This window comes from Crinia signifera, chromosome 8, assembly GCF_055691185.1.
Source record: "Crinia signifera chromosome 8, ASM5569118v1, whole genome shotgun sequence".
NCBI classification, from domain to species: Eukaryota; Metazoa; Chordata; class Amphibia; order Anura; family Myobatrachidae; genus Crinia; species Crinia signifera.
The window spans coordinates 20,644,111-20,665,330 of NC_139224.1; the positions used below are offsets into that span (position 1 = coordinate 20,644,111).

Here is a 21,220-nt window from a genome sequence, read left to right on the forward strand (position 1 = left end):
GGTGATAACGCTAGAGCGTGATACAACCCATGAAGGTCGTTGCCCAATTGGTGGCTATGTACTGCAGGACGCACAGGGTCCGATTCAGGACTGACTGCGCCACTGGACTCTGATGGAGTAAATATTTAACAACGGGTACAGTGTGCGCCCCCTGGTACTCAGGGGGGGGCCTGTGCGCACTGCGTATTGCACCCATTATAAATATGCCACTGCTGATGATCCCCGCTAGCTGCCGGTAATTATATGACCAGGCATCTTTTTGTAGGGTCTTAAATGAGACCCTAATACTGCAAACCTTGAACCAGGGTTCATGCAATGACAAATGACCCCACGAGAAGGTGGCTGGAAGCAGATCATCCTCCATGACTGTGGACAGATCAGGAGGGTCATGCAGAGATCTAATGAGTGAGGATGGTAGGACACAATACATGGTGTGGACGGAAAGCTCCTTAAAAGCAGAAATCATTACACTCCGATCTTTGGCATTATGATGGGGGCAGGGGAAACAGATTCAGCGATATTAAAAGCAGTCACTTTGTGCACGTTCCCTTTTGAAAGAATGACATGACATCCTGCTACACTGCATATTCTGTATTGGAATTCCACCACTCTTTCTAGACCAGGCATGTCCAAACTGTGGCCCTCTAGCTGTTGTGAAACTACACACCCCATCATGCCTTGCCATAGTTTCAGCATTCCCTAATAGCAAAACTGTGGCAAGGCATGATGGGAATTGTAGTTTCACAACAGCTGAAGGGCCATAGATTGGACATGCCTGATCTAGGACAAGGAGCAGATCCAGCCTCTGCCTCACAGAGTACTGGAATGCTGCTGCGCTCTCACCTTGGATAATACCAAGGGGCGTGTTCCTGAAAGTGGCATTGTGCAACGCGCAGGACAACAAGGCTGCAGGCAGCCCCAGTAACCCAGGCACGATTTCCACATCATACTACGGACCAACGAGGGCACTATCCCTTATTAAAAAAAAAAAAAAATCCCTTTGTTTAATGTGGCTCAAAATAGATTGTGACAGTCTTGCTTGGATGTAGAGAACCCGCCCTGTTCTAGCTGTTAAAATTCCAACAGTTTCTAACAGGCAAGCAGGCATGGCATGCTGGGACTTGCAGTTCTGCAACCGTTGGGAGAAGCACCCGCTACTTCACTCTGATGCAAAGTAATCAACCAATCAGTGTCAACCTGGCATTTTACAAAGCTGCAACCGCGACACTTGCAGGCAGATGTACGAAGCCTTGGAGAGTGATAAAGCTAAGAGACTGAGGGGTAGATTTATTAAGCTCGGGAAAGTGATAAAGTGTCTGGTTTTTATCACCGGCCAATCAGCTCCTAACTGTGAAGTTACAGGCTTGGTTTGAAACATGACAGGTAGGAGCTGGTTGGTCGTGATAAAAACCAGACACTTTATCACTTCGAGCTTAATAAATCTACCCCCGAATGGCAGATGTATGAAGCAGTGATAAAGTGGCTGGTACTGTACTTTATCACTGGCCAATCAGCTTCTAACTGTGCCTTTTGAAACCCAGCCTGTAACGTAACAGTCCGGAGATGATTGGCCGGAGATAAAGTACCAGGCACTATCACTTCTCCTCCCTTATCACTGATTCAGTCATCTACCACAAAGGACCAGCCAATCAGCTCCTGTCAATATTCAAATGCAGCATGTGACATGGCAGTTAGGAGCGGATTGGCTGGTACTTTACCTCTCTCCAAGGATTACCTTTCCTGTAGAACTTAACTTTACTGAAAACAATACAAAAAGAAAGGGGGGGGGGGGGGGTGGGACAGGGGGGATTGTGAGAACCGCTATTAATTGTCAGCCCTTAAAAGGTCTAAGTGAACGTTTGGCCATTACGGCAGGGTTGGTCTGATTTATAGGATTGGAAGATCTGCTCCTCTTTACTACTCACTTAGTAAAGTTAAGAAAAAAAAAAAAAAAAAAGAAAAAAAAATAGCGCCCAGTTTAAGAGCCGCAAGAGAAGTCCCAACAGGTCCTCTAGATTGTCTCGTATGGCTTCTGAAATAGAACTGTAGCATCTGATTTTTGCTCATGGCTTCTAGATTCCTTGGTTCCCAGCGGAAGTCACACTATGGTACTGGAGCCACGAAGACCCACTCCTCGGGCAAACTGTTCCAGAAGCCCCCCGATGGCTCCGGATGAGCTTGGGGACACAGTCCTTAGGCCGATGCTGGTTTGGTAGGCAGACAGAAAGATGGACCGGACAGCCTCTAGTCGTGATGCCCGTTCAGTCTGTGCGGTCAGCCTGCAAGGGGGAAAAACACGCTTTAAAACTTACTCCAGAATGTTCTAGATCATAAGGAAATTGTCAACTAACAATATAAAAACAGAACATTCAAAATCAATGCTGATACCAAATAGAGGAATATGAAGATAGAGAAAGCACAATGGTAACGGTATTCTCGGTATCAAGAGTGGAAATACCCCTCCAAGCTGGAACTCTCATTCCATCGGCCTCAACTACCGCGATGGTGACACCGCTCCTAAGTCACCCCCCCAAAACCCCTAGGTCTGCTCCTAACAAGGGGTGTGGGTGTGCTATAGAATATCTCTCTAGACAGTCAGTCAATTGGTTGACATTATATGGTCCGCAAGCGTTAGATCGAAAGGTACAAAAGATTGACTGGTTGTCGACAGGGCCAAAAGTTACAAAAGTAGTCAACACCTTTTTTATTGTGGGGGGGAAGGGTTGGAGATTCTCCCATGTCTTGTATATTTCATGTCCTATGACCGCCATCAGTAGTAGGAATGTAGATGCTTACCATGAAAAGTCCACATGGACAGTAGATCAGGTTCAATATGGAAAAGTAAGTGGAACCTTCTATTGCATTGCATATATTGGTGATTTTATCAAATATAGATAATAGAAGTTATTTCCACGGGTAGCAAGACAAGCACGTCCCAAGGGCCAGGCACCGTTTTTGTTGCAGGTTAGGTGCTGAAGGTCTATGAACATCTGATCATACCCACATGTGACTTTTGAAGAGCTCATTCCAAAACCGTGGCCATTATTAGGAGTGTGGTCCTGCCTTTAATAGGAATGATTTCAAAAAGATCTTGGAACATGGCTCCTGGGACTCGCACCCATGCAGCCACAAGAGCATTGGCAATGTTGGGTGATTAGACCTGGCTTGTAGTCAGCATTCCAAGTCATCAAGAGGTTTTGCCTGAAGCGAAGGTCAAGTCTATGTGATGCCCAGTTACGTTCTTCCACACCAAACAGTTTTCAGAAGGACCTTACTCTATGCACGGGGGAATTGCTGAAACGGGAAAGAGCCCTCCCGAAACTGCTGCCACCATCGAACAGCTCCAGACAAAAATTTGGCCCATGCACCAAATTCACCCCCACCAGTCAAGTTCTGGATTGCCCTGGATAGAACTCTGTGTAGAGTCAAGAGGTGTTAAATTCTAATTTGCGTGGACAGATGGCCAAACAGATAGACAGTCATGGAAGAGAAGTGGTGAAGACACGGTCATCATGGGGACTTTGCGTTGCATATAAAGGAGCATGCGTTGGGGGCTCTGTGTCACATACTACTACTTAGGGACTGTGTGTTATATTAACAATTAGGTGTGGCATTGCTGATCGAAAACGTTGTGTTTGGCTGCCCAGCGTGGAACCGGAATCCCTGCAACAGCCGATGAATGGTTCTCCTGTGGACGTTACTTGCAGCATCAGATGGACCTCGGGGCAGATGACTTTTATAAGCTACAACACTTGATCATCCAGTTCTGTGGCCTTGTCCAGCAGAAGACTCCAGAGCTTCCTGTTGGTGCTCACATAAGGCTCCACTTCCAAGTAACACTGCTTACAGCAACGAAGTGGGGCAGCAAGTTCAAGAAGGGACACGTTGGAGAGGCGGCACGCTAGCACAGTGAAAGGATGACAATTGTGGCTATTTCCAGTATGACGCATTCTGCTTATGTGTGACTAGGGAGGGCTGTATGCCTGATGTTATGCACCGGTCAGCGGCCAACACTCTAATTACCAATTGGCTACATAATATTGGCCATGTAGTACGTATTTTACTACAGCTATCAAGTTCCCCCAACAGGCCAGGTTTTCCAGATTTCTTTAATCATAAACAAGTGAGTCAATCTACTTGCTAAGTGATTAAATATCACGTCTGTTTATAGAGAGATATCATGAAAACATGACCTACAGTATTGGAGCTATTTGAACCCTGCCAAGGAACATTAATGGTCAATGCTTTCGTCTACAGCTGCCTTCCCAGTTCTGGTGTATCCAATAGAAGCTGTAGCACAGGTCATTGTTGGGGCTGTTGGCGAAATGCGGCATCACATGACCGTGTACTGCAGGAGGAAGGATGTGCTGTCAGTATCACATGCAGAGAACCGAGCGTTCCCTATCCTGACTGACGAGCAAGCAACACCCAACCGAGAAGAAAAAAAAGCATTATTTTTAAGGTCAAGCCGCCATTTCCCGCACGGCGAGCAACACCATTATTTTATATTTTAGAAAAAAAAAACATTGCTGTAATTTCTGCATCATCCCAGTATCAGACTAGAGGCAGAATTGAGTCCTTTATACTAGTTACTTACATTTTAGGGGAAAAAAAAATCAGTAAAATGTATTTGACAAATCAGTCTCATTTCTTGGAGTTTTGCATGAACATCGTACCCGGGTGTATTTGCAGGATGTTCAGATCATCTAGCGCCACAGAGCAGGGCAGCAGAAACAGCCTGTTCCCAATGCTTGTGGGGCGATTCCCTGTGTGTTCCTGCCCTGTGGACAGACCGGAGAGACGGAGCGGTGGTCTCTCTGCAGTTACACAATGCCAAGCCCGTGGGGACTCGGATAAAGCAAGCGCACGTCCCAGAATGGTAGGACTGCTGACAGATCACTCCTGCGCCAGGTGTTTATTTTAAGCAGCAGCTGTTCCCCAGTCTCTCCAGCTGTCCAAAATCAGCATGTGTGAGCGTCTCCCCTCCATCAGGAGAGGCGTCCAAGTGTTTCACTCCTGTATTCCTCAGCGACACAGAATTCCAAGCACATGAACACTTTCTGCCGTCGCTTTCTACAGTAGGTTCCCCAAATCTGCAGCCTCGTTATATAGGGAAGTAGAACGTGAAAGTATTTCCCACAGTGCATCTGTGTGGCTTAGAACTACCATTTAGTATTGGTGTTCTAGATCAGAACAATGCTCTAACACATGGGTCTTCAAACTGTGGCCCTCCAGATGTTGTGAAACTACAAATCCCATCATGCCTTGCCACAGTTTTGCTATAAGGGAGTGGCAAGGCATGCTGGGATTTGTAGTTTCACAACATCTGGAGGGCCACAGTTTGAAGACCCATGCTCTAACACTAAAGAGGGATTATTCTGGTTCATTCACTCGGGTGCTTATTCGCATCCTTGCACGTGACCCAGATCCAGCCTTGCGAATGGTGGTACGCCGGCCCACAATTCACAAGCTCTGAGCAACCTTACATATGCATGTATGCTCGGGAGGAAGTGGGCAGGCAGCTGGTGATGTCAGCTGTGCGCCCCCCCCCCACACCCGTGTCACGCCCCATTAGCATGAGAATGCCCAGCATTTCTCCCCCCCCCCCTCCCATTCGCCAAGCAACCAGTTTGGTCGCCATGTACGCACGCAACCAGCGCATGCGCAAGAATTTGCAATGCAAAAACATCAGCCCCCTGCAAACGGACCAGAATAGGTCCTAAATGTGTGCCAAAAAAGTTCTTATCTATCCAATCGTAAAGGGTATTTATTTTATTTTGGAGTTCTTACTTAGTATCATGGTAAAACTGTTCAACTCCGAAAGAGAAGGAGGCCAAAGTGTTCCAACTCACATTCCTCTTATTTATAATTGGAACTCTCCTATTTAACAGGGTGATACTCAAAACATAACCTTTGTTCCAGTTTCAGAGTCTAATTAGAGGCTTATTGGATGACTAAACTCATAGAAACTGCTAGCATTAAAAATAAAAGAGGACGTTTTTTAACTTAGTATCAACCAGAATAAGATTGTGTAGACCAGGGGTGGCCAAACCTTTCCTCTAGATCACCAAGTTCATGTGTCTTTATAGTAGGAATGAATGCAGCATGTCTGAAAATGTGACCGTTAGTAATGACTACAGCTGTGCACCAGCAAGGTGGTCTGGGAAATGTGACAGTTAGTAATGACTACAGCTGGGCACCAGGCTAGGTGGTCTGGGAAATATGACAGTTAGTAATGACTACAGCTGTGCACCAGCTAGGTAACCTCGGAAATGTGACAGTTAGTAATGACTACAGCTGGGCACCAGCTAGGTGGTCTGGGAAATGTGACAGTTAGTAATGACTACAGCTGTGCACCAGCTAGATTACTGGGAAATGTGACAGTTAGTAATGACTACAGCTGGGCACCAGCAATGTGGTCTGGGAAATGTGACAGTTAGTAATGACTACAGCTGGGCACCAACTAGGTGGTCTGGGAAATGTGACAGTTAGTAATGACTACAGCTGTGCACCAGCTAGGTGGTGTGGAAAACGTGAACCATTGGTAGATCTCGAGGACCAGTTTGGCCACCCCTGGTGTAGAACAATGCCTTTTAATTTAATTTTTTTTATAACAAACCTGAAATAAGGTTACAGAACTGATATTCTATACCAGCGGTTTTCAAACTGGGGTCACGACTCCATGTTGCTAACCGCCAGGCTAATGACTTCTCTGATCTCCCAGTTAGTAATCCAAGGAGTCTGAAAAATCAGTTGAATTGTCGGTTACTTTAGACTCCTTAGATTACTGGCTTAGAGATCTGAGGAGTCATCAGGCAGCTCCGCCCTCACCCCAGTGCTCCGCCTCTCCTAGCAGCTGCTGCCACCACTGCCACAAGTAGGCTGCACTCCTGGCTCCCTCATCTACATGTAGATAGCCACAGGAGGTACACAGCATCGGGTCCGGATGCCTCTGCCAGCCTCATCATCCACTTTCCCATTCCACCCTCTGCCTCCCGATCATCCTATGTCTCTCCCTAGTGACCCACTTCCTCTCTTAAGTCACCCTTTGCCTCCCTCGATCCATCCCCCCTGCCACCCACTGCCTCTCCCTAGTCCTCCTGTCGCTCTGGCATCATCCTGTAACCATCTGCCACTGTCGAACTAGACGCGGTCAACTAAGCGTGTCAGGTCATAACATGGTTGATGTAGACACTGATTTATTGTCTCTCCAATCTCCCACTGCCTCCTCCTTCCACCCTCTATCACTGCCGCCTATACCCACTGCCTCCCTACCACCCCCAAAACCTTCACAGCAGGTATAATCTTTAACACTGGCATGACTACATAGAAAACCATGCAGGGCAGGGACAATAAAAGGAGCTCGTCCCTGCTTTCTGTCAGAAATGAAGTGATTGCGTAAGTGGTCACTTCACTTCTGTTTTGGGCTTCCACCGTGTATGTGCGGTCTGATGTTCTGGCCTTTACTGGCCTCTACGGGGACAGACACAATATATGCTGGATGTGACAATGTGTACAGCTCCAGTGTCCGCAGCTCATTCGCTGGAGAGAAGGAGTAACGGACACTCTGTTTCCACTTACAGGCCACCGTTCGGTTTCTCATCGGGGAAGCTGAAGAAGAGGAAGGTGCTGGGACCCAGATGACCATGGTCATGAACACTCCCACCCTCCGATACCATCTGCCAGCTGCCATAGTCTGTAGAGACGGAAGATCCGGGCAGGGATGCATGGTCCGCTGATCTGAGGCGGAGAGAGAAAGTTTGGTTTTGTTTTAAAAGTAGAAGACAAAAGAGTTTTTTTCCCTTTCATGCCTCCCGAGAGTCCATCACTGAAGCTCATCGCTGCAACAGTGAAGCCAAGTGCAGGCAGTGCGGAGCAGCAGGACCGGAACAAAGATAGCTCGGAGAGATGCTCAGCGGTTCCCCTTATATTGTGGTGTAATGCAGAAGCCAAGGAGCATGCAGAAACCAGCACACCCAAAGCAGGAGGACTCAAGTGAGTAACAGGATTTCCTGATTAAAGGCATCCAGCGCAGCAGCCACAAGCAAGAGAGATAAAACCATAAAGATAACCAGTCGCTCGTAGGACAGTTAGAAAAAAGTTGCGTTTGGAAAAGATTATAGGAATAAAGTGCAAATAGGCTCTAGTCCTGGCTCCAGAGCATCGCTCTGCACCGCAGAAACGGAAGTGCCAGGAGGCTTCAAGCAGGACCCGTTTTAGAGTTAGCCGACACAGGTTTGGGCTTATTCATGGCTAAGGCGTGTCGGATCCAGACTATGGTGTCCCAATATGGTCACATCCATACTTTTATTTCATTTCTTTTTGTTCCATGGCCTCTGGGGTGTTCTACAAAAATGAACATATTAGTGCCAGGTAGACCATGGATGTAATGCTGGCTATTCACTCAGCAGTGGTCAACTGGCAACCCCCAAAACCGATCACGTGACCCTTCGGACCAGGAGGATTCACCCTTTGTGAGGAGATAGCTAGTAATTCTACGGTCAGCGTACATACAGTGCACTGACACTATGCATAGAAGCAGGCTATGGCGAGGGCATGGCGTGCGGTCACACAGTCTATAGAACAGGATGGCAATGTCACCGAGGGAGCGCAGTGCAGTTACACCATTTAAGTAGCAGGTTATACTGGAATTATATGTGATGTCATGCAGTGAGCGCAGTGCAGTCTTCATACAGTTTGTGTAGCAGGTTAGTCTGATTAGAGGTGATGTCATGGAGTGAGTGCAGTCACAGTGCATGGAGCAGGTTAGTCTGGGATTAGAGGTGATGTAATGGAGTGAGTGCAGTTACAGTGCATGTAGCAGGTTAGTCTGTGATTAGAAGTGATGTCATGCAGTGAGTGCAGTCACACAGTGCATGGAGCAGGTTAGTCCGTGATTAGAGGTGATGTCATGGAGTGAGCGCAGTCACACAGTGCATGGAGCAGGTTAGTCTGTGATTAGAGGTGATGTCATGGAGTGAGTGCAGTCACACAGTGCATGGAGCAGGTTAGTCTGTGATTAGAGGTGATGTCATGGAGTGAGCGCAGTCACACAGTGCATGGAGCAGGTTAGTCTGTGATTAGAGGTGATGTCATGGAGTGAGCGCAGTCACACAGTGCATGGAGCAGGTTAGTCCGTGATTAGAGGTGATGTCATGGAGTGAGCGCAGTCACACAGTGCATGGAGCAGGTTAGTCTGTGATTGGAAGTGATGTCATGGAGTGAGCGCAGTCACACAGTGCATGGAGCAGGTTAGTCTGTGATTGGAAGTGATGTCATGGAGTGAGCGCAGTCACACAGTGCATGGAGCAGATTAGTCTGTGATTAGAGGTGATGTCATGGAGTGAGCGCAGTCACACAGTGCATGGAGCAGGTTAGTCTGTGATTAGAGGTGATGTCATGGAGTGAGCGCAGTCACACAGTGCATGGAGCAGGTTAGTCTGTGATTAGAGGTGATGTCATGGAGTGAGCGCAGTCACACAGTGCATGGAGCAGGTTAGTCCGTGATTAGAGGTGATGTCATGGAGTGAGCGCAGTCACACAGTGCATGGAGCAGGTTAGTCTGTGATTGGAAGTGATGTCATGGAGTGAGCGCAGTCACACAGTGCATGGAGCAGGTTAGTCTGTGATTAGAGGTGATGTCATGGAGTGAGTGCAGTCACACAGTGCATGGAGCAGGTTAGTCCGTGATTAGAGGTGATGTCATGATTGAGTGAGTGCAGTCACACAGTGCATGGAGCAGGTTAGTCCGTGATTAGAGGTGATGTCATGCAGTGAGTGCAGTCACACAGTGCATGGAGCAGGTTAGTCCGGGATTAGAGGTGATGTCATGGAGTGAGCGCAGTCACACAGTGCATGGAGCAGGTTAGTCCGTGATTAGAGGTGACGTCATGATGGAGTGAGCACAGTCACACAGTGCATGGAGCAGGTTAGTCTGGGATTAGAGGTGATGTCATGGAGTGAGTGCAGTCACACAGTGCATGTAGCAGGTTAGTCCGTGATTAGAGGTGATGTCATGGAGTGAGTGCACTCACACAGTGCATGAAGCAGGTTAGTCCGTGATTAGAGGTGATGTCATGATGGAGTGAGTGCAGTCACACAGTGCATGGAGCAGGTTAGTACGTTATTAGAGGTGATGTCATGGAGTGAGCAGAGTCACAGGGCATGGAGCAGGTTAGTCCGTGATTAGAGATGATGTCATGAAGTGAGCGCAGTCACACAGTGCATGGAGCAGGTTAGTCTGTGATTAGAGGTGATGTCATGAAGTGAGCGCAGTCACACAGTGCATGGAGCAGGTTAGTCTGTGATTAGAGGTGATGTCATGAAGCGAGCGCAGTCACACAGTGCATGGAGCAGGTTAGTCTGTGATTAGAGGTGATGTCATGAAGCGAGCGCAGTCACACAGTGCATGGAGCAGGTTAGTCTGATTAGAGGTGATGTCATGCAGTGAGTGCAGTCACACAGTGCATGGAGCAGGTTAGTCCGTGATTAGAGGTGATGTCATGGAGTGAGTGCAGTCACACAGTGCATGCAGCAGGTTAGTCCGTGATTAGAGGTGATGTCATGGAGTGAGTGCAGTCACACAGTGCATGGAGCAGGTTAGTCCGTGATTAGAGGTGATGTCATGGAGTGAGTCAGTCACACAGTGCATGGAGCAGGTTAGTCCGTGATTAGAGGTGATGTCATGGAGTGAGCGCAGTCACACAGTGCATGGAGCAGGTTAGTCTGATTAGAGGTGATGTCATGGAGTGAGCGCAGTCACACAGTGCATGGAGCAGGTTAGTCTGATTAGAGGTGATGTCATGCAGTGAGTGCAGTCACACAGTGCATGTAGCAGGTTAGTCTGTGATTAGAGGTGATGTCATGGAGTGAGTGCAGTCACACAGTGCATGTAGCAGGTTAGTCCGTGATTAGAGGTGATGTCATGGAGTGAGTGCAGTCACACAGTGCATGGAGCAGGTTAGTCTGTGATTAGAGGTGATGTCATGGAGTGAGTGATGTCACACAGTGCATGGAGCAGGTTAGTCTGTGATTAGAGGTGATGTCATGGAGTGAGCGCAGTCACACAGTGCATGGAGCAGGTTAGTCTGTGATTGGAAGTGATGTCATGGAGTGAGTGCAGTCACACAGTGCATGGAGCAGGTTAGTCTGTGATTAGAGGTGATGTCACACAGTGCATGGAGCCGGTTAGTCTGTGATTGGAAGTGATGTCATGGAGTGAGCGCAGTCACACAGTGCATGGAGCAGGTTAGTCTGTGATTAGAGGTGATGTCACACAGTGCATGGAGCAGGTTAGTCTGTGATTAGAGGTGATGTCATGGAGTAGGTTAGTCTGTGATTAGAGGTGATGTCACACAGTGCATGGAGCAGGTTAGTCTGTGATTGGAAGTGATGTCAAAGGGCTTTAGCAGGAATATACGTCAGCTGCACACAAAGCAGAGATTAAGAAGCGACATATTTTAGGCAGTAACGATTACATGTAAGTAGTGAAATAACTTGTGCCACATCAGCAACATTGTATATTTATAAAGTAAATAAAATCATTACAACACTGAACAAAAACTGCGACAGCAATGCAACACGTTAAAATAAAATTAACAAAATCTAATATATCTATACATCAATATCTACATATATATCTAAGTATCAATCTTTATAAACACAAATGTATGCTAAAATAATAAAAAAACATATATACACATTTACAAAGATACAAATAAGTAATTACAAAAACATAATACTCTTTTATATAGATCACACACCCTGGTATATAGATTATACACCCTGGTATATAGATTACACAGTGAATTAAAGAGCAATTTATAGAAATGGACCAAAAATCTAATTTCTTTTGGAATCAGAGCCTAAATTGATCCATCAATTAAGTGTGAGATTTCACCGAGTGCTAGATGTCTTTATAAACACGGTATCAAAGCCTATTCTCCAGCGACGTGTACATATAACAACCCACAGAACCTTTCTATACAGCAGATAGAGATTCAGGTGGAAAGCGATCTCACAACCTTGATAAAGGTCACTTTGCGTCTATGTCGGATAATGGATAAAGAGATTTAATTTAAAGCGGAATCCAATATTCTGACAAATTAAATAGATGTTCCAATCACTCATATTTTAATATTGATATGCACCAATAAAAACATATGGATCAATCAGATTTACTTCAAATAAACACAAGGACAGAGGAGGTAGATAGATTGCACTCTATGGTAACAATGGGAGGGGGGAGGGGGAGAGGGTAGAGGAGAGGGGGAGGTTTATTAAACCATGGAGGTCTGGATTTCGAGTCCCACTCAAAATGAAAGTGGAAACACACTACAGGCTGATCCAACATTAATGTAATGTCCTTAAAACAAGTAAAAATGAGGCTCAGTAGTGTGTGTGGCCTCCACGTGCCTGTATGACCTCCCCATAACGCCTGGGTATGCTCCTGATGAGGTGGCGGATGGTCTCCTGAGGGATCTCCTCCCAGACCTGGACTAAAGCATCCGCCAACTCCTGGACAGTCTGTGGTGCAATGTGCCCTTGGTGGATGGAGCGAGACATGATGTCCCAGATGTGCTCAATTGGATTCAGGTCTGGGGAACGGGCGGGCCGGTCCATAGCATTAATGCCTTCGTCTTGCAGGAACTGCTGACACACTCCAGCCACATGAGGTCTAGTATTGTCTTGCATTAGGAGGAACCCAGGGCCAACTGCACCAGCATATGGTCTCACAAGGGGTCTGAGGATCTCATCTCGGTACCTAATGGCAGTCAGGCTACCTCTGGCAATCACATGGAGGGCTGTGCGGCCCCCCCAAAGAAATGCCACCCCACACCATTACTGACCCACTGCCAAACCGGTCATACTGGAGGATGTTGCAGGCAGCAGAACGTTCTCCTTGCCATCTCCAGACTCTGTCACGTCTGTCATGTGCTCAGTGTGAACCTGCTTTCATCTGTGAAGAGCACAGGGGCAAATGTCAAACATCCTGCACGGTGTTGGGCTGTAAGTACAAACCCCACCTGTGGACGTCAGGCCCTCATACCACCCTCATGGAGTCTGTTTCTGACCGTTTGAGTAGACACATGCACATTTGTAGCCTGCTGGAGGTAATTTTGCAGGGCTCTGGCAGTGCTCCTCCTGTTCCTCCTTGCACAAAGGCGGAGGTAGCGGTCCTGCTGCTGGGTTGTTGCCCTCCTATGGCCTCCTCCACATCTCCTGATGTTCTGGCCTGTCTCCTAGTAGCGCCTCCATGCTCTGGACACTACGCTGACAGACACAGCAAACCTTCTTGCCACAGCTCGCATTGATGCGCCATCCTGGATGAGCTGCACTACCTGAGCCACTTGTGTGGGTTGTAGACTCCGTCTCATGCTACCACTAGAGTGAAAGCACCGCCAGCTTCCAAAAGTGACCAAAACATCAGCCAGAAAGCATCGGAGCTGAGAAGTGGTCTGTGGTCACCACCAGCAGAACATCTCCTTTATCGGGGGGGTCTTACTAATGGCCTATAATTTCCACCTGTTGTCTATTCCATTTGCACAACATCATGTGAAATTGATTGTCAATCAGTGTTGCTTCCTAAGTGGCCAGTGTGATGTCACAGAAGTGTGATTGACTTGGAGTTACATTGTGTTGTTTAAGTGTCCCCTTTATTTTTTGAGCAGTGTATATTCATATAATATATGTGCAAAATAGAAAGGCAATTTTAATACTTGATAATGATTTATGGCCAACTATGTGGCCAGCTGGTGATCACCATGCTGCCATTAGGATGGGCCTATTATTAGGTACAGGCCTGGAGCTGCAGCTCCATACGCCCCATTGTTAATCTGCCCCTGCTGCCACAGAGTTTGTTACTTTGTTTTGTATGGTTATATAGTTAGCAGGGCCGAAACTAGGGTTTCCGGCGCCCGGGCCAAGGCAGTCATTTGGTGCCCCCCCCCCCCTGACGTTACGGGGGGGGGGCGAACAAATGACCGCCTTGGCCCTGGCGCCGGAGACCCCACCCCCGTTCACCACCCCGTTGACAACATAAATTACCTCCTGTGTGCAGCCAGCGGGGGTCCGGTGACAGGCAGCGGTGTTCCGGGTAGCCGCTGTAGCGGCAGCTTGACTGAGACTCCGTCCGTCTCTACTCTCTCCTACTAGCGCGGCGGCGGGAAGCGCTGGTGATGACTTTGAAAAGACTTGCCGGACGCTGATTGGCTGAATTCAGCCAATCAGCGTCCGGAAAGAAGTCATCACCAGCGCTTCCCGCTGCCGCGCTAGTAGGAGAGAGTAGAGACGGACGGAGTCAAGCTGCCGCTACAGCGGCTACCCGGAACCCCGCTGGCTGTCCCCGGACCTGACAGCGCCCCCTCCAGCGCCCAGTGCGCGTGCCCCCCCAGCCCCCCCCCCCCTCCCTAGTTACGGCCCTGTAGTTAGGGATTAGTATGTGCAAGTGTACGTAACTGTGACCCTTCCACCACTCTGCGACAGATACGGGCTGATCGAGGCCGGCGCGGATGTCACACGCCCTCCCTGAAACCACCTGGGCACGCCCACATTGTTCTGACTCTCCTAGAAAATGTCCGGTTACCGGCCACAATCGGCGGTTTCCTGTCCGTGAAGTTGCGAAGGGAATGCGAAAACAGTAATGGCTGATTTTTGTTGCCGTCTGGCCTCCTGCATCCGTACCGTGATCCGTACGCAGTCCTTCGCATAAAATCGATCCACTTGCAAATTTGCACAACGGTGATCGGCTCTAAATAATCCCCTTTATTCGGTTGGCAGTCGGTTCTCTTGCGATTTTTGCATTTGGATGTAATATTAATGCTGCGGTTGAATTTGTAAAGTGTACTTTATCCTAACGCGCGGTCCAAAGTCTCCACGCCCATCAATAGTGGAGCCATGAAGGGGAGTCAGCTGAATAGCTCAAACTGCTTCAATGGAAACGTTGTTGGCCCTTAACTTGGAATATGTTAAATATTAGGACATTTGCATAGAAGAAAGTGGAAAAGCGTCGCTGCAGATATGCCGACATGCCATAATTAAGCAGCTTAATTAATTACGGCTATTTATAAAATCATCTTTTCCATGTAAGTTCCCGATTTAACTACCTCTGGGGTGTTTCATGCATTCAAGAGGTTTTTCAAAGTTAAATAGATGCACAAGAGATGCAGTACGCGCGTCCCCCTTCCTGAGCCCCACAAGGAATGACCTTATTTACTACTTATTTGTGTCAGTAGCTGTCACATCGGCTTCGCTCCCTGGCCTCATTACAGCCCCGATTCCCATGCAGTATTCCAGGCGATGCAGATGTAGCCGCGGCATTATTCAGCCGCGTGCTAGATTGGGAATGGGGATGCGTGTCGGACTGCAGCAGGGGCTTCAGAACACAGTGCACCTGCTATCACTGCGACCCCAGCCAAGTCTCTGCTTACCCTTAGTGCTGCGGTGTTACAGCTGGAGAATGGGGGGGGGGGGGGGGGGGGGCGACGGGACGGTGCTGCCATGGGAGCTGGAAGTACACAGTGCGAAGGTTCAGCTTCAGTGATAGCTACAGGGCCACGTGAGTTTCCCTCGGCAACAGCACTACACAGTATATACCTGCAGCACAGCTAGAACACGCTCAGTATTACGACCCAATGTAATACTATTTGGCACAGAGCGTACAGTAGTAATGTATCACTGTACGCACTGGGAATTGTGTGATGCTTTGTGTAGCTTGGTAACACCTGTGTGATTATTAATGCAATATGCAAATGGTCCAAAGCTGTTACATGTGCGTCCTTCTACATCCAGGTCATTGCCGTCTTATTTATACCCATGGAAGCGGGGGTCGGCCGGTCTGGATGAATACCTGCCTACATATATGTACACACAAGTCCCCAGCTTTATAAAGCAGCGTTTAAAAAGCTTAACTAAGGACACAGAATAAACGTACTTTCCCTGAGACGCCAGATATGTACTAAGAAGACCAGTGTAGGGTATTTACTGTGTTATTTTGCAGCTGTTCATAGTAAATGAGAACGTCCCCTGCTAACTAATTTAGGCTATATACTGTATTGTTCTTTGGATCTGGATTTGAAGGGGGAGGAGGGGGGGGGGGGTTCTAGATGGAAAACAAGAAGACGAAAAGAGATTTTTACACCTGCGGTGTATTGGGGCAATCCCCTGTTCCCTTGACCATCGCGCTGGGGGATTGCACCAGCAGAGGTTTCTAGAGGATACTAGAACTAGTGGAATGCACAGCAGCATTGCAAAGCACAGGTGCTGTGGATCCCTAAAGAAAGAAGACGAGTGAAAGTGGGGATTTTAAGGTCCAATTCAGACCTGTATGCGGGGTTGCGAATTAGCAGCCCTGCCGATTAGGGAAAGGCCACCCATATGCATGATAATCTCTGCACATGTGCGAGGTCCCCTTGGGAACGAACCATGTAAAGGATAGGCTTCGCTGGCGCTGGGTCTTTGGTGGTGCAACACCGACGGTTTCCAGGAGTGCCCCAGAAAAAGCAGGTGTTTCCCAGTCGTTGGGAGGGAGGGCCGCTGGTGGAAACCTTCTCCCCGCGTTTGCAGCCTGCACAGGAGCGGTGGGGAAGGAAGCTCAGAGGGGTGGTGGTTACCGGATTGCTGTGTTGCAGATACTAGCAGCCCAGCAAAAAGATCGGAATCGGGCCCTACGTGCAGGTTATAAGAAAACCTTCCCGTGGACACAATTAAACAGCAGAGGACAGACTTTGTTGCTCTTTAACTAATGGTTTGAAAGGAACAGAGACCCATCTAGAGGTGGCAGCTGCCCAACCAGTGTACACCACATGGTGGGGACAGTCACCTATGCCCATATTAGGTCTGGTAGGTTTGCCAAAAGAACAAGGCTGCTGAGCCACAGGCACTTGCTTGAGTAAGTGCCACTACCTTTGGAGGCGCATCTACCAGCCAAACGTTTGCTACAACACCAGCAGATCAAAGGGAATGGACACCCTACACCCAGGGAAAAGTAAAATCAAGCACAGCTGATCTGATATTAGAACTCTGTATACACAGTGCCTGGAACAGTACCTGGAGTATGAAACAAACAAGTCTTCCAACGATCCGTTGGCTCAGGAGAGGGGGCGTAGAACTATGGTTTGCACTATGTTCAAGAGAACAGGCCATCAGCGAAGGTCTTGGAAAAAGAACCATTTCTCAAGTGTAGATCTGTTCCAGGAGGGAAGTACAGGGTTCTCCTATAAAGAACGGGAAGGTGGAGGCCTGAAGACCACACCACCACCACCACGGAGCACACTTGCGTACTTGGGCGATTTAAGAAGCACCGGGCTCGTTCACACATGTGTTCCGGGTGAGAGATGGATGATCTAGGCTTACAAGAGGCCACATGCTCCAGCCAACTATGACGGAATGTGCCACGGATACGTGGAACTGTCCACCGAATACAAGCCCCACGGGCTTCCTTATATACAATGTAGGGCCAAGTTCCTTTTGAGGCAATAATGAGATGTTCCACTAGAGCAGGGGTAGCCAACTCCAGTTCTCGAGAACTACCAACAGTTTATGTTTCCAGACCACCTAGCTGGTGCACCAGTGTACTCTATGATCACTGATATTTAAAAGATCCACAGGTGGCGCTAATTACTTAATCTGTGATTCTAGGAGGAGCCCTGGAAAACTGAGCCCATGAACTGTTGGTAGCCCTCGAGGACTGGACTTGGCTACCCTTGCACTAGGCAGTAGCAAAATGATGCTTGACGTAAACTTAACAACAATACAAAGTATAACGTCAATATTTTATACTGGGTGTAAGTTGTTTTTTAGAACATTGACTTGACAATCATAGGAGGAACTTTGTCAAAACAGGTGATTGGGTAACTGTGGGGAAGGGGGATGGGGGGGGGTAGAATCTTTAACCTCTTTCACAAACAGCCTTTAAGATGTTTTAAAACTCGAATAAGGACTTTCATTAAAAGCCCTGACCTTCCCCACTCACAGTTCTACCTCGGCAGAGCTCACACTAGAACGCCAGGAGGGAGACTTACATAGAGACTACACAAAACCAGACCGCTTGAGGGACCAGCTCTTCATTTACCAACACAAAACTGTAGAACAAAATAAAGTAGAAATGAGACGTACGAGGCAAAGGCTCGACCTCTATCCCACCTGCACTGCGGCACCTCCAGGGGACTACTCCCAGCTCTCAGCATGACGTCTGAGTGGTTGGACGAGGAGGAGCTGGAGGACTTAGCTGTCGGCTGAAACAGATGGTCCTCTGAAGCCACCTGGGTCCGGTCCCAAACTACGGTTTGTGGGGATGAGGTATGGGTCTTCTTCCTGGCACGGGAGGGAAAACAAATAAAAGGTTTAATGACTGAATTGATGAGGAGGCAAACAGCCCAGGCTGGACACCCATGGCAGGTAAAACAAAACGTCTTTCCTCACATAGACTTCCCCACTTAGCTTACAAGTCTTACATCTCTGACAAGTTACTCTCATTAGGTCTGTGATTGGCTGCGTAATGCACAGGAGGCGGGGTTATGATGAGAAACGCATCGGTGTGGAGCAGGACTGAAGTCTAACTATGGAGAATGCTGGATTTAGATGAAAGTATACTTTTAGGTACAGGTTCTAGCAGATAGCACTCAGTCCCATGATGTTAATTATTTTAGAATAATTTATAATAATTCATCGGAAGTAAATCCTTAGATCCACGCAATAGTTCCGATACACATGTAGTACATAAAGCAGTTACGCGTTTCGCCGGTTTGTCACCGGCTTCCTCACACACATTTATTCTGGAATTCGCTAGTTTTATTCAAAGAAAAGTTTGGACGTCTATAATTGCGGTGTATGTGTCCACCAAAGAAGGTTGACATGGCTTATGTCGACACATTAAACAACTCGACAGGGTTGGAAGGTCGACAGAAGCATTAGGTAGACAGTGGCTATGTTGACATAAGTTTTTCATGTTTTTTGTCCCAATGTCTACATAGTCAAAATGGACACCGTCAAAGTGTACCGCTGCGCCTGCCATGGTACCTCCACATCCTAGTGGATGGTAGTGCATGAAATACCGCCTGTCGGCACGTCGGCTGACATAAAAACGTGAAAAACTCATGTCGACCTTTTGACTGTCGGCCTAATGATCGTGTTGACCTTAGCCATGTCGACCTAATTTGTGTGTCAACATTAAGCCATGTCAACCTTCAGTGGTCGAGCCACTGCAGGCCATGCACCTAATGACCGCCTACCAATCGCTCTATTAGGTCACGGCACCATCAGTGTCATCTGGATGCATCTACTATCCTGAAGCGTCTTTCCTAATAGGATCTCTCAAAAAATGGTGTCACATTCCCATGGATAACATAGCCAAAAGTTACCAGACTGCGTGGCTTTGTGGGCCGAAGGTCATCAGGTCAACGCTGTCATAGTTTGAACTTCCAAAGGCACTGGGGGAGTCTTCAGTAATAACCGAGAAGTCGCTGCTCAGACTGGTGGCACTGCCACGGTCCCTAGGTTCTGGTGATGAGGACAAAGGACAACACTTTAATGCTTAATATGGGCATCAGCAAGACATGTCACCAGATTGGAACAAGCTGCTGCTCCCCTGAAGAAGTTCTACGTGTGCATAATGAAACGCGTTACAATTTACCAACAAAGACTGCATTTATTTATTCATATCTCTTGAAGAGGAGAGGACAGGTCGATTTAGTGTGTGACTTCATAGCATTATGTGGGCTGCTGAACAGGACTTCAAGCAAGGAGATGCCATTCATTCGCATACAAGCCTTGGTTACCACTGGACCTGTTCCCAATTAAATATTGTAGAGGCCAAAGTTTTCCACCACTGTCACTTGGTTCCATTTTCCATGTTATTTCTCCCCTCTCCAACTGGACCATCTTTGCATCCATGAACTGCACCTTCAAAGATCTTTTAGGAGCATATTGAGCATCAAGCCAGGGATTTTTATAGGACGGTTATTCTGAACAATTTTGGAAGCTTGGAAATTTTTAATACGAGCTCCCTCACTCGGTCAGGAACTCCCCGAACCTGCATTGCTTCAGACGTGCACTGAAAACCCACCTGTTTATCGAAGCGTAGCCCTCCCCCATATAATCTGGTCAGCAAAGGATATAGTGGGTGGGGTCGCTCACCCCACCTTCCCATCTCGGCCATCTAGCACAGTGTGGTCTGTATTTTAGCAGACAAGACCCATGCAAGAAGCACTAAAGCAGAAAGCAACACCCCAGGCAGGGGAAGAGGAACTGGAATGGGTTTTGAAAGATACCATCCATATGCTCACAACTGTCATTGGTCTCCCCTATGGTGTAAGCTCCTAGGAGCAGGATCCTCCATCCTTCTGTTCACAGCTATTTTCTCTGGCAGGTCATTGACCGTCTTCACCTACTATCCCTTGCTCATCCCTGTTCCTCTCTCCCAGCAGTTCTTCTCCTGATAGTTGTGCTGTTATTATTATTATCATTTTATTTATAAGGTGCCACAAGTGTTTCGCAGCGCCGGACAAAGGAACAGTACAGGGGAGACAAAACTTGGCATAACATTGAATAAATAACAAAAATACAGTATAAATAAAGAGCACCACAGTTCAATACACATTACAGCTTAAATGTAAGTAGTGAGGACCCAATCAACATACAACTAGAGGCTTGAGGCCAATGATGGAGATGAGTATGAAGATGGTCACTGAGTGTTGGAGTAAAGGAGAGCTGTGAGTGACATGTGAAGAGAAGTGGGCTTTGACAACAGGAGGGAAGAGGGCCCTGCTCGGAGGAGCTTACAATCTAGTAGGAAGGGGAGACAGACAGATTACAAGAGGTGCAAGCGAGGGGGTGGTGGTTAGATAGCAGGATGTAAACAGGCAAGGGGTCGGAGAACCAGCTGGTTTATGCAGTGGAAGGGTACGCTTTGATGAATAGGTGAGTTTTCAGTGCCCGTTTGATGCTTTGCAAGGTCGGGGAGAGTCTAATGGAGCGAGGGAGTGCGTTCCACTGAAGGGGTGCAGCACGGGCAAAGTCCTGTACTCTAGCATGGGAAGCAGTGCTGTTGCTGTTGGAAGACCGGTTCCGCTTTGCCCTTACTGCTGTGATCCCCCCCGTTTCCCAGCTGTATGTACTGAGAATGCGGTCCTTTTACGTGTGTCCTACTTTCTCCATATGGGAGCACTAGATTTTGGAGCAGCTGGGGAAATTTAAAGTCTCATTATCTTACCTACATATTTCC

At 47.8% G+C, this 21,220-nt stretch overlaps 1 protein-coding gene across 4 annotated transcripts in view; it reads right to left on the reverse strand.

Annotated features, from left to right (window-relative positions):
• Positions 1–731: 731 nt before the first annotated feature.
• MTMR14 (myotubularin related protein 14) overlaps positions 732–21,220 on the reverse strand; it is a 55,428-nt gene continuing 34,939 nt past the window's right edge. Inside the window, exons 16-19 of one of the 4 annotated variants that reach the window (XM_083155950.1) lie at positions 19,359–19,497; positions 18,115–18,312; positions 7,582–7,740; positions 732–2,279 (exon numbers count right to left, since the gene is read on the reverse strand). In XM_083155950.1, coding sequence (XP_083012076.1) covers positions 2,099–2,279; positions 7,582–7,740; positions 18,115–18,312; positions 19,359–19,497 — 677 coding nt within the window. In that variant the 3' untranslated portion in view covers positions 732–2,098. The remainder of the gene's footprint in view (positions 2,280–7,581; positions 7,741–18,114; positions 18,313–19,358; positions 19,498–21,220) is intronic. The other 3 variants (XM_083155951.1, XM_083155953.1, XM_083155954.1) reach the window with 3 other exon arrangements.